The following is an 18,917-nucleotide window of genomic DNA, read 5'->3' on the forward strand; positions in this document are numbered from 1 at the left end:
ATCTTATCAATTTTGAGTAAGGCTACGGTGTTATGGGTTGCATAGAGGACTACGATGCTACGGCTCAATTACTAATTACAAATTAATTTATGGGATATTTTAAGTAATAATAGACCGAATTTTCCTCATCACATTAACCTTCTTATAAAAATTTCAATTCAATTCAAATATGCTTTATTTAATCAATTCAGAGTGATAGATCGTGTTCTAGTCCATGTAGTGAATTGAAAATGGGTCGGGTCCGATTGGTTCAGTTCGGACCCGATCGGTCCGAGGGTCGCACGGGTCTACGGGTTAGCACGGACCGAATTCGGCGGGTCTAATTTGAAGGAGTTGGTCCAAACTCGTGCTAGATCCATGGTCCAAATTCACACGGATCAGTCTGGTCTGGTCCGGTCTGGATCTTTTTAAAAAAAAAAAAGTAGTGGACTGTAAATAGGTTTGTTTCTGGCCGAAACAGGTATGTTTCTGTTTAGTCCAGTCCGGCCCGAATTAGTCCGATCCAGGTCTAGGCGGGTCTTGGATTAGTCCAGTCCGGGTCTAGGCAGATCTTAGATTAGTGCGGGACGGGTTTGAGCAGGTCTAATGAAAAAATCCTGCCCAAACTCTTGCTAGATCCATCCCTTGAATTAGTCTGGTCCGGTCCGATCTGAAAGTCTAGCAAGGATCGGTCCGATCCACAGTTCGGCCGTTTCCGGTCTGGACCCTCGGATTTTTTTCAATACACTAGGTCCATGTAAGGCAGTTTGAATCACAACAGGCCTCATTAGATAGATAACGAGGCCCAACCTCCAAAACAATTCTCCGACAAATATTATAATCAGAAAAACCCATCCAAAACCCCACTCAAGTGACAGTCAAGTCAAATAAATGGCATTAGCCATATCTCGGTGGACCACTCTGACTCTGACTCTGACATCCACTCTCCGCCCCTCTCTCTTGCGTATCCACCGTCCATTCCTAATCAAACGACTGCGCTGCATCTCTTCCCTCTCCGAGATGTCTTCATCTGTGGAGAACACCGGCGCCGGGAAAATGACGGCCCCGTACGGATCGTGGAAGTCTCCGATCACCGCCGATGTGGTGTCCGGCGCCGAGAAGCGTCTCGGTGGGTTCGCCTTAGCTGGAGATGGCCGCTTAGTCTGGATCGAGTCACGCCCGGAGGAGAAAGGGTACCCACTGTGTTATTTTTATATTTTTCTTGTTTTCCAAATGTTGTTCGGGGTCAAAACAATGGCGACCCTTGTCCTTGTGGATTGTCAACTTTTGAGTCATCTAAATTTTAGTCGATGCTATTATCAGGTCAATGAAATTAAGTCTTATCCAACCATCAAAAAAAGAAAATAAGTCTTATCAATTTGAACCTCCTTTATAGCACTAAAGAAACTTGCCTGAGGGGAAGTTCGCATCCCCTGAGATATCTCAAAATTTTGAGTTGATATGTGGAAAATCTAGTCATATCTTTTCTGCCTGAGTCTCAAAGCAACAATAATACTGCCCCGTGCATTCTGAATAGGCACCGAATTAAATATGGCCCGGCTTTAGATAAACTGAAATCTTCAGTTATCTCAGAGGATATGAACTCCCTGATGGGTGGGTCCGTGTTCCTTTGAAAATAACAACATATAAACGTGATATTTGGCATACTTGAGTATAAGTAACAATATTAAGAAACTAATATTGAACACTTGTTCAAGCAAAATTCCTTGCTGTTGAACACTTTTCTTTTTCTTTATTTATTATTTTGGAAATTAGTGGGCTCAAAATGGTCTAAGTTTTATATAAAGGAATATGCAATAATTTATAACACATTTTGAGCTACATTATCATATACAAGTTACCAAAGCCATGGACAACTTATAATATGATCAAGCTCTGTGCACGTACCGTTAGCCCAAACCAGTACCACACCAACTTACGGGGGAATAAGTACTCCATCTGCTTTATAACTGCACAAGCTGCTAGGAAAACCATATCTTTTCCTCTACCAAATATACTTGTAAGGTCCCTACATGCAAAATCATTCTGTAGTATTAAAGAGCGAAGATAATACCTACGTTGACCTCGTTCCCAACTCAGCAAGGCTATATAATTTCCAAATGCTTTTTGGGGCAAACTGCAGCATTTAAACCCTAGCTTTTGAAAAAAGGGAAAGAACAGATGCCCATGCATCAACTTATGGAAGTGTTTGTAATTCTCCGTGCATCTCTTTTAAGTACAACTACAGAAGAATTAATACCAGACTTGGATAGGCTATTTGTGGAACTAAATTAACCTTATTGGAGAAGTTATATGCTACCCTTTCCATATCTTGGTACTTGCTGTACAAAAAGTAAGTCACCAAGCTGCAAAAATTGTAACAGTAAATGAATTATCAATACTGATATATAGTTTTCAGGGGAAGGAAATAAATTGACACTCTTAGAAATGCATATCTTTTTTATTTATAATGGCTTATCTCTTATGCTGACAAAGGAAACTGATACTTTCTAGTAGTACATACAGGAAAAAGAAAGAAAGAAATATTACCATCCTATTCTACTTATGAAATGTCTAACTAGCTATCGTTTTTATTTATAAAGGCTTATCTCTTATGCTGACAAAGGAAACTGATACTTTCTCGTATACAGGAAAAAGAAAGAAATATTACCATCCTATTCTACTTATGAAATGTCTAACTAGCTACCATTAATCCTTAACCTAACTGGTTCTCAACCCCACTAATACCGGAGTATGAAGCCAGCCCCACTGGGAGTGCGTATCCTCTGAGATATCATATTTTGCGTGACTGACGTGTCCGGTGCCTATTCGGCGATAGCGCTGGGGGCCAGTATTATTTGAGGTTTGATATTCATGCATATTGTATTTGAACGGTTGAGATTTTCCAAAAAGTCACGCAAAATATGAGATAGGATGCGAATTCCCCCACTAGACCAAGCATTCCCCCCCGCCCGTCAATTGCATTAACCACCTAAAACTCAAAAGCAATGATTAAAATCAGGCACAGAGCCATCCTCCTGCTACTCCAAGTTTGAGTTCGAGTTGTTGTTGATACTGTAGTAGCACCGGACCAGTTGGCAATGGTCCCGGTTGATTGGAAACAGAGATAATAAGAGAGCCTCAAGATGTCAAACTTTTGCAAATACCCCTCTGGAAACATAATTTATTAAGATCTCTCCATGTAGTTAGTCCCGTAAAGGCATATATGACTATATCTACAACTTAACAAAGTTTTAAATGAAGAACCAAAATTTCTGTCTAAACCCCTTATTACCAATTAGCTTAAGAACAGCAAGTTAGACCTGTCAGCATTAGTAGAATAATTTAGGAAACACGCATTTATAAGATACAAGTGAAGATGACGAAAACATAGCAGCATATACTAATCTCAATTCTAATATATGCTTGTCAGAAATGTGTGAATGCCACCTTGGGAAATCCTTGTGCCAACTAATATTATAAGCCTTGTTGGTGTTTGATTAGAAAGATAAACAACAACTACTTTATAATACAGTATAAGTTTTTCATTTTGAAGAAAGCTAATCACAATTGTTCTAGAATGGGCAATTTTGAAGTTGTGAAAATGTTTAAAATGATACTTTGGATGTTTCCAGTCCTTAGCTACTTTGTAATATAGTATGGACTATTGGGTCCATTACTGAGATGCTTTCTATTCTCCGAGCAAAGATTTTGATAATTTTTTTTTTTTAGCATAGCAGCTTCTTAAAACTTGGCATCATTTTTGTCAGTCAAATATATAAACTCAGTAACCTTGTTGATATTCGGAATGCTACAGGCGTGCAGTTGTAGTTAAGGAACCAGGAGAGTCAGAAAACGGGCCTGTGGATCTTATACCCGAAAATTTTGCAGCTCGGACTCTGGCGCAAGAGTATGGTGGGGGCGCTCTTGCAATCAAAGATAGCACTTTGGTATTCTCAAATTATAAAGATCAACGTCTGTACAAGCATTCGATTGGAGGTAGAGGGGATATAAATTTCCTTATGGATTAATTTGCTTCCAAGCAACAGCAAAATTTCAAAGGAGTTTAATTTCTTGAAATGCTTTTGTCAACAGGCTCATCTCCGGTACCTCTTACTCCAGATTATGGAGGACCTTTAGTGCACTATGCTGATGGGGTCTTTGATCCTCATTTCAATCGATATGTTACTATAATGGAAGGTGAGTAAATGTATGAAATTACATAGTTTCGTTTCTGCTTACAATCGTCAATTGTAGCATCTGATGTTCAAAAAATTTCAGATTGTCGAGAGAGCACCTTGAACCCAGTTACTGCAATTTCTGCTATACCATTTGCAGATGGAGGCATTCAAGGTGAGACTAAATTACAGTACATAGATTCTTTTTACCTGAATAATTAAAGGAAAACTTGTGGTTGACTTCATTATTCGTTTCTTTTGTTTGTTTGTTTGTTTTTTTTTTTTGTATTTTTGTGTGTGTGTGGATTTGAAAGAACCGAAGCAACTCATTGGTGGCAATGATTTCTATGCTTTTCCACGTATTGATCCGAGAGGAAAACGAATAGTGTGGATGGAATGGAGCCACCCGAACATGCCTTGGGATAGATCACAAATTTGGGTTGGTTACTTCTCTGAAAACGGGTACTTTAACTAGCTACTGGATTTAATTCTCTGTGACTTAGTATTGGAACTAATTCATCTTATTAAACTCAAAGCACCACCATAAGCATGACCCTTGTCTAGCTTTGAGTTGCATACAATTACCAATTTTGATTTTCTTTTCTTTTTCAATCTTCTCTTTACAGAGAAATAAGCAAACGGGTCTGCGTTGCTGGTGCTCATCCTACTGTAGTGGAGTCTCCTACTGAGCCCAAATGGTCACCAAACGGTGGGTGCTATCATATAACAGAAAACCTTTTCCATTTTGTCTGGCATATGTAATGTGAGAGTTCTGATTGATACATGTAAACTTGTAGGAGAGCTGTTCTTCATTTCTGACAGAAGCAGTGGTTTTTGGAACATATACAAATGGGTAAAAGTTTCTGATAGTATATAATAAACTACCATTTCCTGATCATCATAAAGATGGTGATTCTTGACCCTAACCTGACTCAGCCTCTTTATGGTTGGCCCAATGGACTAGTCAGTTGGGTCTGAGTCAGGTCTTTCCTGAGTTGACACATTTCAGTATGGTTTAATAGGTCATCATCCGTATGAACCTGTTTTACCTTTTGCCTGTATAGATGTAGAAGGGAAACTAAAAATAAGGATGTTTGTAGACTGGAAAGAAAAGCAATTTTAAGGTTAGGTCTATTGTATGAACTGGAGGGAGAATATAAGAAAACCACCTCTTTTTCCGCACTGGGATTTGAACTGTTTCGTATTTTAACTGGGCCCAAGGCCAACTATGACTCACAACTTGTGCCAATAGCGATGACCAAAGTACAATATCTAATTTTTTTAGTTTAGTCAGGTCAGGTTGGGTGTATCTGGAATCATTGTAATCCTGGGCAGGTTGGATCGGTTCCGCCTTATTTTGGAAAGTTTTGAGCCTATTCATTGCCACTCTATAATAAGACTTAGTGATGTTAGAAGAGAACAATATGTAAGTAGTTTTTCCTGTGCTTGTTTTGGGGATAGGTTGAAGACAAAAATGAGGCGGTTCCAGTATATTCGCTGAATGCTGAGTTCACTCGGCCCCTTTGGGTATTTGGTATTAGCTCTTATGATTTTCTCGAGAATGGTGGTGTAAATCGTATAGTGTGCAGTTACAGGTATTGAGAACTGTTTGTTCCAATTTTCTTTTCTTTGCCTTTTGCATTTCTTGGGGTATATTATCCATGAATTGTGAAAAATCTTGTGCAGGCAACACGGTCGATCATACCTTGGGATTCTGGATCATGAATCCAGTTCCTTTTCATTGCTCGACATTCTCTTCTCTGATGTCTCCAACATTGTATGTTCCTGAACTTTTTAATTTTCTTGGGACATTGTGCATGTATTTTATAAATCAGTTAATGTCCTATATTGTTCAGCTACCGCAACTTTATTTCATTTAGGTCTCTGGAAAGGACTGTTTTTATGTGGAAGGTGCATCTGCAAGTTACCCCTTGTCCATTGCTAAGGTTAGGTTTATTTTAAACTTTGACTCCTTAGATTGCACAAGTTGCAATAGCTCTTTTTGAGTGAAAATTAATGTTCTTATTCTTGTTTTTTTAGTAAATGTCAATGCCAATTTTCAACTCATTTGCATTTTTATTGTTTAGTGCCCTGCTCAAATTTTGACTTTATTTGTTACATTCCTTAAATGCCAAATAGCAGGGCATTTGTTTGTATCAACTGTTCTTTTCTTTCTTTTTTGTCTAAAATGGACCCTGTGGCCAATTCTCTCTCAGTTGCATTTGCCAATATCAAGAACTGATTACTTTTCTCTGATATGAACTTAATGTTGAATCTCTTCCTTCAGAATATAAAAATAGATCTATATGAAAAAAATAAAGAAAGTTTGACTGAACTCATTGAAATTGAATGAATAAAAGATTGAATAAGAGTTCAGTCAGTTAGATGGGACTAACTAATAACTAAACAAAATGTTATTTTCTCTTCATCTTTTTTATTTATTTTTTATTAAAATTGATTAGATTGCTATCGAACATTGCTTTTTGCTTGGGTCCTATGCAAAAGATAAGAAAAAGTTTGCAAATTTTACATTTATGAAACCTACTACGTATAATTCTGTGGTTTCCACTAAAAAATAATAAGCATATTGCTCAAATGTTTGACCCAGATCCTGATATTTACCTGTTCCTTGGGGAATATACCTAATATCTATAATGCTTTGGTAGTTAAGGGTCAAGATACTGTTGGTCTGCAAATTAATGTTACTTGTGAGGTACAACAATCATTAGGAGGTAGAGTAATGTGCAACTTTGGTTAACTGTGCTGAAAATTGTATTTTATCCTTGATAGGTGACTTTGGATGAGAAGCTATCGAAATTAAAAGAATTCTCCATTGTTTGGTCATCCTCGCCTGATTTAACCAAATACAAACTGTACTTTAGTACCCCTGAAATCATTGAGTTCCCTACAGAAATCGCCGGTCAAAATGCCTATGCTTACTTCTACCCCCCTACTAATGGTGACTTTCAAGCTCCGTCGGATGAAAAACCACCATTGTTGGTCAAAACCCATGGTAATTTACCATACTCTTTCAATAAGTTAATTCTTGTAATAATTTTGTTTTTGTACATTTGTTCATGTTTTTGATATTTAAAACATTTTACAGGAGGACCTACTGGAGAAGCACGTAGTACGTTAGACCTAAATATCCAGTACTGGACTAGCAGAGGTTGGGCATTTGTGGATGTTAACTATGGCGGAAGCACAGGTTAGCATTGTATCGTTTACGTCACCTGTTTTACAAGATTTCTAATTGTTGATAAATGCATTGCATTTATGAAGGTTATGGGAGAGAGTACCGGGAAAGACTCTTGGGCAAATGGGGCATTGTGGATGTGAATGATTGCTGCAGTTGTGCTAAATTTTTGGTAGGCTTTGTATAAAGCTTCTTTGTAGAGTGTGAATCTCAGTACTGAAATCTGAATTTGAACAGTCAACTCGTGCTTCTTTTTAAGGTCGAACAAGGAAAAGTTGACGGAGAAAGACTGTGTATAATGGGCAGGTCGGCTGGGGGATACACAACTCTTGCTTGTCTTGCCTTCAAGGATATATTCAAGGCCGGTGCTTCTTTGTATGGTGTAAGTTACCATCCAATGTAATCTTTTAACATGTGAAAAATAATCTTAAAAAATGTAACCTTTTATATTCTATTATTTTCTGGTTTACACACTCTTCTCTTTTGCAAAAAGAGCAGGTGGCGGACTTGTCTTTGTTGAGAGCTGAAACACACAAGTTTGAATCATGCTATATTGACATCCTTGTAGGTACGCAATAGTAGTATATTTCCACAAAACTTTTGTGATGCACGTTAATGCGCTTTGCTCAATTTTTCAACATTTCTAAGTTCTCCTTGGATTATTCCAGGGAGTGAAAAAGAATATTTTGAGAGGTCTCCTATCAACTCCGTTGATAAATTTTCATGTCCAGTGATTTTGTTCCAAGGACTCGATGACAAGGTATGAATACATGAACAATTCATTCTGACAAAATCAACCAAATAAAAGTTCTTCCTGGCAGTGGATGTTTCATTAATTTCTATACTTTGATCGGTTGCAAATGGTGTTAATCAGGTTGTTCCACCAGATCAGGCCCGTAAGATTCACAAGGCATTGAAAGATAAAGGAGTGCCTGTTGCTTTGATCGAGTATGAAGGGGAACAACATGGATTTCGTAAGGTACTTGAAGAAATGTGCAAATTATACTGTGTTAACTATTTTTTTTACAGGTTTAGATTTCTTTTAGATGGGTTACTGAACTGATGACAATTCCTTCTGTCTTGGAACAGGCTGAGAATATTAAATTTACACTGGAGCAGCAAATGGTGTTCTTTGCACGATTAGTTGGCCACTTTAATGTTGCTGATGATATCACTCCGATTAAAATCGACAATGTTGATTAATTGTCTATTACTTTTGATGAATTCTGATCCGTATGAGAGTAATAAGAATTTAATAACTTTCACACAAATCACTATATTTGAATATTTCTTTTCTCTCTCCAAAAATAGGAGGTACGATTGTTTTTCTTTTTGGTTTTTCTCTCTCTTTTACATTTTCGCTCCTTTATATAGGAGGCTTACAATTTCTTTCGTCCATACATTTCACTGGACTTGAAACAAACCATCTTAAATTGAGTAGAACTAGGGTGCTCTCAAGCTCACCAAAGTGTTTGGTGAGCTTGACTCTAAAACCCATCAAATCGATTTCAAATGACAAATCTGAACCGTTGAAACTCGCCTACCTTACGTGTGATGTGTCTACATGTAAAATTTTTAAATATTCAAATTAATTTAGTATAAAGTCAAGCGGTCAAAAAACATTCAAAAAATGAATGCACTAAAATTAATTTATTAACTATCTAATTTTGACCGATTGACTTTATACTAAACTAATTCGAATGTTTAAAAATTTCACATGTAGACGCATCACACGTAAGGTAGGCGGGTTTCAACGGTTCGGATTCGTCATTTGAAATCGATTTGATGGATTTTAGAGTCAAGCTCACCAAACACTTTGGTGAGCTTGAGAGCACCCTAGTTCTACTCTTAAATTAGTAAAACATAAATCTAAAATTAGTACAGACAGTTATTAATTGTTTTATCGTCATATCGTCTCGAATTAATACTTCCCCTTTCATAGGATTCAGCTTCTGATGAAGCTAAAATTGAAGATGAGGAAATTCAGTTTCTCCTTTTTCTCTTGAGTACCACTTAGACACTGATGGTTTGTGGTCTTTTTTACCAATACGGTATGCAACTCGAACTCCTCAACGTGTTTCAGTGGTCTTCTTTTCAAGAATGGTGTCCTTCAATAATTTTGTTTCTGGACTTATCACCAGATCTTCTACTGAAGGCAAATTTTCTTCTGACTCGTCATCTAACATTGATGGCTCAAAAGACTTCAGATTCTCAACATTGACCACCGAATACATTTCCATGTATTGTGGTAGATCAAGTTGACAAGCATTATCACCAATTTTACGAATGACTTTGAAAGGGTCGTAGCGAATTGGCTTCAGTTTCTTACCTTCCCCTTTTAGTCTTTTTCCCAAGTGCAACCATATGAGATCACCAACTTGAAAATCAGCCTTTGTACGATGTCGATCATGTCGAGTTTTGTATTTTTGCTGTGTCTTCTGTAATTGTTTTTCAACTTCATTATGTACTCGTCGTATGCTTTCAAGATACTTTTGAGCCTTCAACTCGTCATTTTCACGAGTCGTCTCCGAATTTGACTTGAGAGTAAATTCAATGTCAAAAGGGCTTTGCGGCAAGTATCCCAAACTCACTTCAAATGGTGATCGATTAGTAGAGCTATGGATTGCTCTATTGAAAGCAAATTGTAAGTATGGTAAACTTTCGTCCCAATTAGTGGGGTGTCGGGCATTGTAACCTCGTAGTAGATGCACAACAGTTCGATTGACAACTTCTGTTTGTCCATCCGTCTGGGGGTGAAAAGCAGTGCTTCTTTGCAATTTTGTGTCCATCATAGACCAGAGTGATCGCCAAAATTTGCTGAGAAAACGACTATCCCGGTCAGACACAATGGAACTTGGTAGTCCAAAGTGTATCCAAATATGTCGAAAGAAGAGTTTCGCAGCTTCTTCGCCAGTTATTGTTTTCTTACATGGAATCAAACATATCATTTTGGAGAAACGATCAACTACCACAAATATGTAGTCATGTCCTCGTCTTGTTTTCGGTAGACCTCCTAAGAAGTCCATCGAAATGCTTTCCCATGGTCGACTTGGAACAGGCAATGGTGCGTAGAGTCCAAGCTTTCGGTTGGATGCTTTTGAAGTACTACATAGTACACATCCTCTTATGAAACGAGCAACATTATTTTGCATTTGTGGCCAATAGACATAACGTTGTAGGTTTTGTATAGTCTTGTTGACCCCAAAGTGTCCTGCCACTTTTGAAGTATGAGCTTCACGTAACCATCTGAGTCGATCTGCATCTTTAGGAACACATAATTGTGAACCTTTGTACAGCAATTCACCTCGAAAGGTAAACTCTGAAGGTTTGTCGGCTTTGATAATTTTAATGACTTCACTAAAGTCAGGATCTTCAGCATATAATTGCTTGTAGTCATCATGCATGCTTGGTTGAATCTCCATTACTATAGATAGGCAAATAGATGCAACTGGTGGACGTGAAAGCATATCAGCCAGTTTATTTTGTGCACTTTTTTTTATACCTTATGACCAAATTGAATTGTTGTAGATATGTCATCCACTTCATATGACGAGCTTGTTGTAACTTCGATTGAGTTTGGAGATATTGGAGAGGACGATGATCAGTATAGACCACTGTTTCTTTGCCCAACAAATAAACACGCCAATGTTTGATAGTTTGATGTAGAGCATACATTTCTTTATCATAAGTCGGGTAGTTCTTCTGCGATCCTTGAAACATTTCAGAGTAGTAAGCAACAAGACGTTTTTCCTGCATTAAAACTGCTCCCATTGCATATCCTGATGCATCAGCCTCCAATTCAAAAGGTTTTTGCAAATTTGGTAAAGCTAAAACTGGTGCTTTACATATATTCTCCTTTAAAAGGCAAAATGTATCATCATGTTGTTGTGTTCACTCAAACTGTCGATTTGCCTTTGTTAAGCCATGTAAAGGAGCAGCAATGACCGAAAAATTTCGTATGAATTTTCGGACATATTGACAAGCTCCCATAAAGCTTCTGACCTCTGTCACATTTGAAGGTCTAGGCCAGTCTTGTATCGCCTTCACCTTATTTGGGTCAATCTTCAATTCTCCATTCCCAACAATGAATCCGAGGTACATCAATGATTGTTGCCCAAACTCACACTTTTTCTCATTCAAACAAAGTTGATGACTTTGTAGCAGCTCGAACACCTTTTGAACATGTTCAAGGTGCTCCTCCCAAGTAGGACTGTAAATAAGAATATCGTCAAGATAAACAATGACGAAGTTATCAATGTAAGGTCTCAATATGTCATTCATAAGCCTCATAAAGGTGGCAGGGGCATTGCAAAGTCCAAACGGCATGACTAGTCATTCAAATAGACCTTGTCTTGTCTTAAATGCTGTTTTCCATGTGTCGTCTTCTCGAATTCGAACTTGGTGGTAGCCGGACTTCAAATCCAACTTGGTGAAGTAGCGTGCATGTTTTAATTGGTCGAGTAGATCATCAATTCGAGGAAGTGGGTATCGATTCTTCACCGTAATTTTATTGAGTGCACGATAATTGATGCACATCCTCCAAATTCCATCTTTCCTTGGAACTAGAACCACAGGTGAGCCACATGGAGAATTGCTTGGCTTGAGTACTCCATTCTCAAGTAACTCGGACACCTGCTTTTTAATCTCATCATTTTCAATTACTGAATACCGATACATACCAAGATTTGGCAGAGTTGAGTCGGCGATGAGATTGATCTCGTGTTCCACTTCTCTTTTGTGTGGAAGACCTTGCAAACCATTAAAAATGCTTGAAAATTTCCCACACAACATTTGTAAGTCCCGCTTCATTGGAACTTCGGCTTTAGATTCATTTTCAAAGGGCCGAATTAAAAGTAATACGAACATTTGCGAGGCATTAACTATCCTCTTTGCTTGACAAGCTGTGATCAAATCAGCCTTGGTTTATTTTTTCACGAGAGAATATGTAATTTTTACCATCTTTCGTGAACTGGTATTGTTGTCGTCTTCTATAGAATATAGCATCTCGATCCCACAAATATGGGCTCCCAAGTATGACCTGGCATATTTCGAGAGGTACCACTTCACATGTCACCTCATCAATGTACTGACTTGTAACAGCGAACTTAAATGTACACTGTCGCCTGATTTGTAATTCATTCTCCATGTGTATCCAGACCAATGGGTAAGGCTTTGGATGTGGTGTTGTTGTTAATCCCAACTTTTGGACTAGTTGTTCAGAGATGAGATTATTTTGGCTTCCAGTGTCAATAATGGCACTGATCACCTCTTGTTTCACCTGAATCTTCAAAATAAAGAGCTATTCCCTTTTGTCAATCTCGTCTGACGATTCCGAGTCTATCTTTTTCGGCATTGCCATCAAAGATAGGCTAGGATCCGCATGTTGGACTTAATCAACAATGATTGGCTCATTGTTTTGAACAATTGTAGCAGTAGCTTTACCTTTCTGCCACTTCTTTGGAAACAATTCAGGATGCACCTTCCAGCATTTTTCTTTAGTATGGCCCTTGATTTTACAGTAATCACAATATTGTTCATGTTTTGTTGTTGAAGATGAGGCAACCACATTCTTCATTTTTTGCTTTGACGAGCCAATTTTTGTGTTACCAAAGGCTCGATCTCCACGACTATTCTTCTTCTCGAGAGTCATGGCAATTGAACTTGCACTGGACACATCTTTCACGGGAAATAGACGTAACTCTGTGCCTATTTGTTGTTGTAGGCCGGAGATGTATTTCATCAATGCTGATGATTCATTTAATGAGACACTATGGCCAGACGCCTAAATTCTGTGGTGTAGTCTTGCACGGATTGATCTCGTCTTTGTCGAAGGCTGTGCCAACGACTCCAACGATCTTCTTCAAAACCCATCGGATAGAATTCTTTACGGATGAGTTGAGTGAAGTTTTCCCATGACACCTTCTCATCAGAATGAGAAGCGAGAAAAGAGTTCCACCATGTCAAGGCATGATTCGTCAGTTTTAGTCTTGCAAATGAGACTTTGGCTTCACTACTATAACCATAGAGGTCAAAGTAAGTCTCAAGTTGACTTAACCAAGAGTCAAGTTTTTCAGCATCTATCGATCCATCATAGGTCGGAATATCAATTCTAGCCTCCACCTTGAAAGGTTTTAGCTGTGTAGACTCATCTTCATTTCGTTGATGAGGCTTCTTATTTTTGTGTTTTGGACCCGTTTCAGGGCTCTTTATTGTTTCTGTGGAATCCTCTTCATCTTGCCGGGCAATCCAGTCAAGAACAGTTTTCATCTGTTCTGACAATGCAACTACAGCTTTAGCTAAATCTGCTATTGTAGTTTCTTCTGACATTGTAACAGATGGAGATGTTGTTTTTCGGGGTCATCGGTGAATTTTTAATTCTTTGAAAGATTCGCCGGTCGCCTTGTAATCACTTCTTGTGAATACCATACACAGGTAAGAACCTGCTCTGATACCAAACTTGATCCGTATGAGAGTAATAAGAATTTAATAACTTTCACACAAATCACTATATTTGAATATTTCTTTTCTCTCTCCAAAAATAGGAGGCAGGATTGTTTTTCTTTTTGGTTTTTCTCTCTCTCTCTCTTACATTTTTGCTCCTTTATATAGGAGGCTTACAATTTCTTTCGTCCATACATTTTCACTGGACTTGAAACAAACTATCTTAAATTAGTAAAACATAAATCTAAAATTAGTACAGACAGTTATTAATTGTTTTATCGTCATATCGTCCCGGATCAAATTCAGACCCACTGGGGTACCCTACCATGTAGAATGAGATATGCATCGTTAACCTAACATGAATCTTAAAACGGACCCCTTATTGAAATTATCTCGGCTTGGCTGGGAACTTATTCTACCATGTAATACCCCAGAGAATATGCTTTCTATGTTTACCTCCGGCTGTTCAAATAAAAGTTTTCTCAAAAGAAAAATAAAAATCTGATAGAACATTTTGTTGATTGCAATATCACTTTGGTTCTATTAAAATGATTTTTTTTTCTAGTTTCTGCACAGTAAGAATTTGAGGTCATAGGAAAGTTCTCTTATGCAAGTCAAAAAAATGAAAAGAGTAACAAATGATCATAGAAAAACTATATATAATATGTCTGAGTCGCAGAAAATGAAGGTAGAAACAAGAGAAGTGGGTAAGCTGTCGAAAACCCCCATGTTAAACATTAAAACATGCTGAAATCAAGATAGGAAACTCATTACACCTTGTTTGGATGGAGAGTGGAGGGAGGGAGGGAATGGAAAGGAACAAAAACTTTCCGTTGAATCGTGTTTGGTTGATAAAATTATGTTGGAGGTAAAGGGTACGGAAGATGAAAGGTTTAACCTTATATCATTATAATTAATAGAATTGGTTTCTCCTCCAAATTGGGGTGTAACGAATGGAAATAAATTTGTTACAAATATTTAAAAAAAAAAATAACACAAATGCCCAACCCTATATCTGATATATATAATTCTTATACAAGATTTTTTCCTAAAATCTATAACAGTCATCGAATTTCTCATTAACATTCTAAATTTTAATCAACCAAACAATAAATAAAACAGAAATGAAAGTTAAATTTATTTGCTCTCATTAATCATCCAAACACGAAGAAATTAAATATGTTAATCTTCCTTTCTATTACATTACATTCCCTTCTATTCTTTACCTCTCATTCCTTCCTCTACTCTCCATCCAAACAGGGTGTTAGAACATATCGGTTATGGATTTTAAATATATGCCAGTTAAAACCTGATATAATCAAAATTGCAATTCTCATAATTTTTTAGAACAAATCTAAATTATGTTTTGAGTAACATACTATTGAAAATGAATCATACTTTTGTATTGTTGGATTTGTTTATCTTTTGTTTTGCTTAAAAATATTTTGTTCATTTATTATTATAACTATATTGTTGTTTAATAAATCATGTCCTTATTGTTAGTTAAAGCATAAATATTGTTATTTCTAGAACTTTATACGTTAATGTTTGTTGGTTTATATTTTATTATATTTTGATGGACTATATAAAACCCTAACAATTCAATTATAAACACATGATAGGCAAATTTAAATACCTAATATTTTAAGTTTAGTGCGAAACTATTTAAGTATAATACCTTGTATCATCAACTATTATGTAACCGTTACATTGTCAACATCCCCCCTTTTTTTTTTTAAATTATAAAGCGTTGCTGACATGCCGTGGAGAATTGTACTTTGTAGAGAGGTGTTCATGAATCATGACTTCATGGTTGGCTCAGTTCAACGAATTGTAATTTGTTTAACTAAAAGTTTATTCAATTTTTAAAAATATAAATCGACTAACAGAATAGTTCGATCAACCGAATTTATTAATCTGAACTGTAATTTAATTTAATTAATTTGATTATCATATTAATATGAAAATTTTAATTTATAACTGATAAATATGATAATATATAGTATATAGGAGGGTTCAAATATCTCTATTTTTATGTATTCATTTTTAGAATTACATTGTAGAATTATAGTAACTTAAAATGTACAATTTAAATCGCTATAGCAGAACATATTTTCTACGACCGGTATCAGCAACCAGTGCTGACGCCGGTTGCAAAAAGTCTATTTTTTCCAAAAAAAAAAATTACTTCTCTGGAGACCAGGAGATTCTGCGACTGGCGATACGACCGGTCGTAGAAAGTTGTTTTTTTTATCGCTGAAATTTTAGGGTAAAAAAAAATAAGGCGCCAGAACCCCAAACCCAAACCCTTCGTCCCTGCGCGAACCCCAAATCCTTCGTCTCCGCGCGAACCTCAAACCCTTCGTCTCTGTCTCCCTCCCGAGTCCAGACCCAAACCCTACACCCGTCTACCCTACCTCTCCCTTCTTCTCGCCTTCTTCTTATCCACTCTGCATCTCCCTTCTTCTCGCCCTCTTCTCGTTGCCACCCCTCTCTTCCCGTCATCACCGCCTCTCTTCCCGCGCCACCCTTCTCTTTCTGTCGCCACCGCTCACAGCTAGTCGTCGGCTTTTCTATTTTCTTCGTGGTCATTACTGTTGCAAAGTCGAGGAGATTAGAGGATAGCAACGAATCTGAGATTGGAAAATCAAGTTGAGGTATTCCTTTAATTTCTAGTCGAGGTATTCCTTTAATTTCTTGTTTTATTGTTTGATTGATGTCGTATCGGGTTTATGGCAGATTTGATTGACCTCACTGGGGTGTTGATTTTCCTGGAGGCAATTTGTTGGGTTGTTTTTCCTTGTGCCGTGCACTGTTGTGCTTGAATTCTCTTTCGTCTCGGTTGATGTTTGTTGTTGTGCAAATTACCCGAAATTATGACGTTCAATTTGATAATTGATATTATGACCGACTTGTGCCTTGTTTGTGTAATTAAGGCTTGCTTCACGTGATTGTGCCTTGGTTAAAAGCAAGCAACCTGTATAGTTGTTATGAAAGCATATATTGCACCCAGTATGTGATTGTGCCTTGCTTTTTTTTCTTTTTTTTTAATAAAGGTCTTAGCCTGTTTCATTATCATGAAACATGAGTTTTACAAAGCATAAAAAAGATCAGAAAACGTTTAACACACCAACAAAGCATAGGAACAGTTTCCTAGCACAAAACACAGCAACCAGGTCTACAAAAGCATACACTGCATCGCCAAAAGGATAAATGTAAAAGAACTAATGTCAAAGCCCCCTCAAGGGCTAAACTAGTCATAGAAAGCTATGATTAACAAAACACGCTTAATCAGAAGCATCAGAAATCATCTCCACCAGCCTGTCATTCTCCATTGGAACAATTTGGATGGGCACTTCGTCCAGGTCCTGAGGCATCCACTTGTTAGCTGCAGTTTGAATGTTCTCACTTTGAGTACCTGTCCAAGAAACAATAGTCATTACAGTACTCCTACAAGGGTGGGTTAATGAATTATTAAAGCAAATATCATTCCTCTTTTTCCAAGATACACCACACTACTGCACTAACTACAATTAAAAATGCTTATCTAGAAATTTTGGGCAGTGAATAAGCACTAACACATCATCAATAGAAGACCAGGTATTATTGGTCCCAAAGGCACTTATAGGGGGGGTGAATAGGCTTTTCTATATTTTTGGTCTAAGTAATAATAATCTAGCGTGTCTATAAGTTATTATTGGCGGAAACTAGAATAACTGTCTTAAACTAAATGTAAAGTAAATAGTAGAGTTTAGAGACAGTTAATACGAGAGTTGTTTACGGAATTCGGCACTAACGCCTACGTCTCTGGGGCTCGCGACCTTCTTGATGGCGCGCCTTTCTTTACCCAATGAGAAAGGAGTACAAGGTGGAACCGGTGAAACCTTATAATTCTTATGGGAAATCACACGGCCCTAACAGAATAACCCAAGTCGCAAGGACTTAAAGGATTGCAAGATGAGCACAAGGCTGGAAATAGTAAATGATTCGATCACGCAAAATCACTCTAGGAGTTGGTTGATTGTTTGAATAAGCTTGAGATTGATTGTGTATATTGAAGTTTGTTATGTATGCCTCTCATCTCATCATATATTTTCATCAGGCTTGATTTAGCATGATGTTAGGAATAACAGGCTATGTTTGGCAGGCTATATTAAGGAGGAAGAATTAGTATTTTAGTATAGGATATTTTAGGATATGTCATTTATAGTATCTCATTTTAGAGATTTATGTTGCTATGAATTATATCATTTGTACTCTATGTAAGAATGAAGTTCAAAGAAAACAATTAAGTTTTCTCATAATATTGTTTCTTTTATTTATTGCCTCTCCTTCGTCGAAACCCTAACAAATTGGTATCAGAGCCATCTTCGTTGCCGGCAATCGATCGGTGATTTTCAGGGTTCTTTGTTCCGCTGCCGCTTAGGGTTTGTTGATCGCCACTCCAAGTTCTGTCGTTCTACCTCCATCATTTGGTGAATTTGTGAGCCGCGATAATTCCTCTGATCTGGTGCGCAACTTTCATTTGGTGGACCACGCCAAAATCTCTCGTGAGCCGCAACTCTGAACTTGACTGCTTTTCCGAAACCAATATTTGTGACCAAGGTTTGATTTTGTTATTTTATTCAAATTTGGTTGGTCTTTGATATAATTGGGTCGGAGAGCATAGTTTTTGGTAATTCTAATTTGGATAAATTAGAAATATTTGGTTTTTGTTGTGGTTTGGCAATTCTAATAATTCGGAGATTTGTTGATTCGGGGTTGAAATTTTGAATTGAGATGTCGACCAAATTTGATATTGAGAAATTCGATGGCACAAGTAGTTTTGCGCTTTGGCAAGTTCGGATGAAGGCGATATTGTCCAATTTAGGCGTAAAGGCCGCAATTTCGGGTAGGCCTAAAGAGTTGGAAGAGGAGGCTAAAGATAAAGATTGGGAGATTATGAATGACAAATCCAATTGTGTTTGTGTGATTCAACTCTTCAAGAAATCCTTTCAGAGACTACAGTAGCTGATGCATGGAAGAAGTTAGAGGGGATCTATATGCGAAAATCGGTCACTAACCAGTTGCGTTTGAAGCAAAGGTTTCATTCTTTCAAGATGGCAGAAGGTACATCCGTTAAG

At 37.4% G+C, this 18,917-nt stretch overlaps 1 protein-coding gene across 1 annotated transcript; it reads left to right on the top strand.

Moving 5' to 3' along the window:
• Window positions 1-806: 806 nt before the first annotated feature.
• Window positions 807-8,670, top strand: LOC144553130 (dipeptidyl-peptidase 5-like). Its single transcript, XM_078301230.1, has 18 exons — window positions 807-1,172; window positions 3,797-3,978; window positions 4,075-4,179; window positions 4,261-4,332; window positions 4,472-4,619; window positions 4,784-4,866; window positions 4,955-5,010; window positions 5,619-5,752; window positions 5,844-5,934; window positions 6,038-6,103; window positions 6,948-7,170; window positions 7,264-7,365; window positions 7,440-7,525; window positions 7,613-7,735; window positions 7,852-7,921; window positions 8,022-8,113; window positions 8,228-8,332; window positions 8,443-8,670. Exons 1-18 carry the CDS (start codon window positions 871-873, stop codon window positions 8,554-8,556), a joined length of 2,154 nt encoding a protein of 717 aa, XP_078157356.1. The 5' UTR covers window positions 807-870; the 3' UTR covers window positions 8,557-8,670.
• Window positions 8,671-18,917: the final 10,247 nt, after the last annotated feature.

This window comes from Carex rostrata, chromosome 4, assembly GCF_964058835.1.
Source record: "Carex rostrata chromosome 4, lpCarRost1.2, whole genome shotgun sequence".
Classification (NCBI taxonomy): Eukaryota; Viridiplantae; Streptophyta; class Magnoliopsida; order Poales; family Cyperaceae; genus Carex; species Carex rostrata.

Bases quoted from the DNA above. Each gene is read 5' to 3' on its own strand.
- LOC144553130 (XM_078301230.1), top strand. From the start codon at position 871: ATGGCATTAGCCATATCTCGGTGGACCACTCTGACTCTGACTCTGACA. The intron at 7,526-7,612 runs GTAGGCTTTGTA...CTTCTTTTTAAG, and splicing joins GCAGTTGTGCTAAATTTTTG to GTCGAACAAGGAAAAGTTGA. The intron at 7,736-7,851 runs GTAAGTTACCAT...CAAAAAGAGCAG, and splicing joins CCGGTGCTTCTTTGTATGGT to GTGGCGGACTTGTCTTTGTT.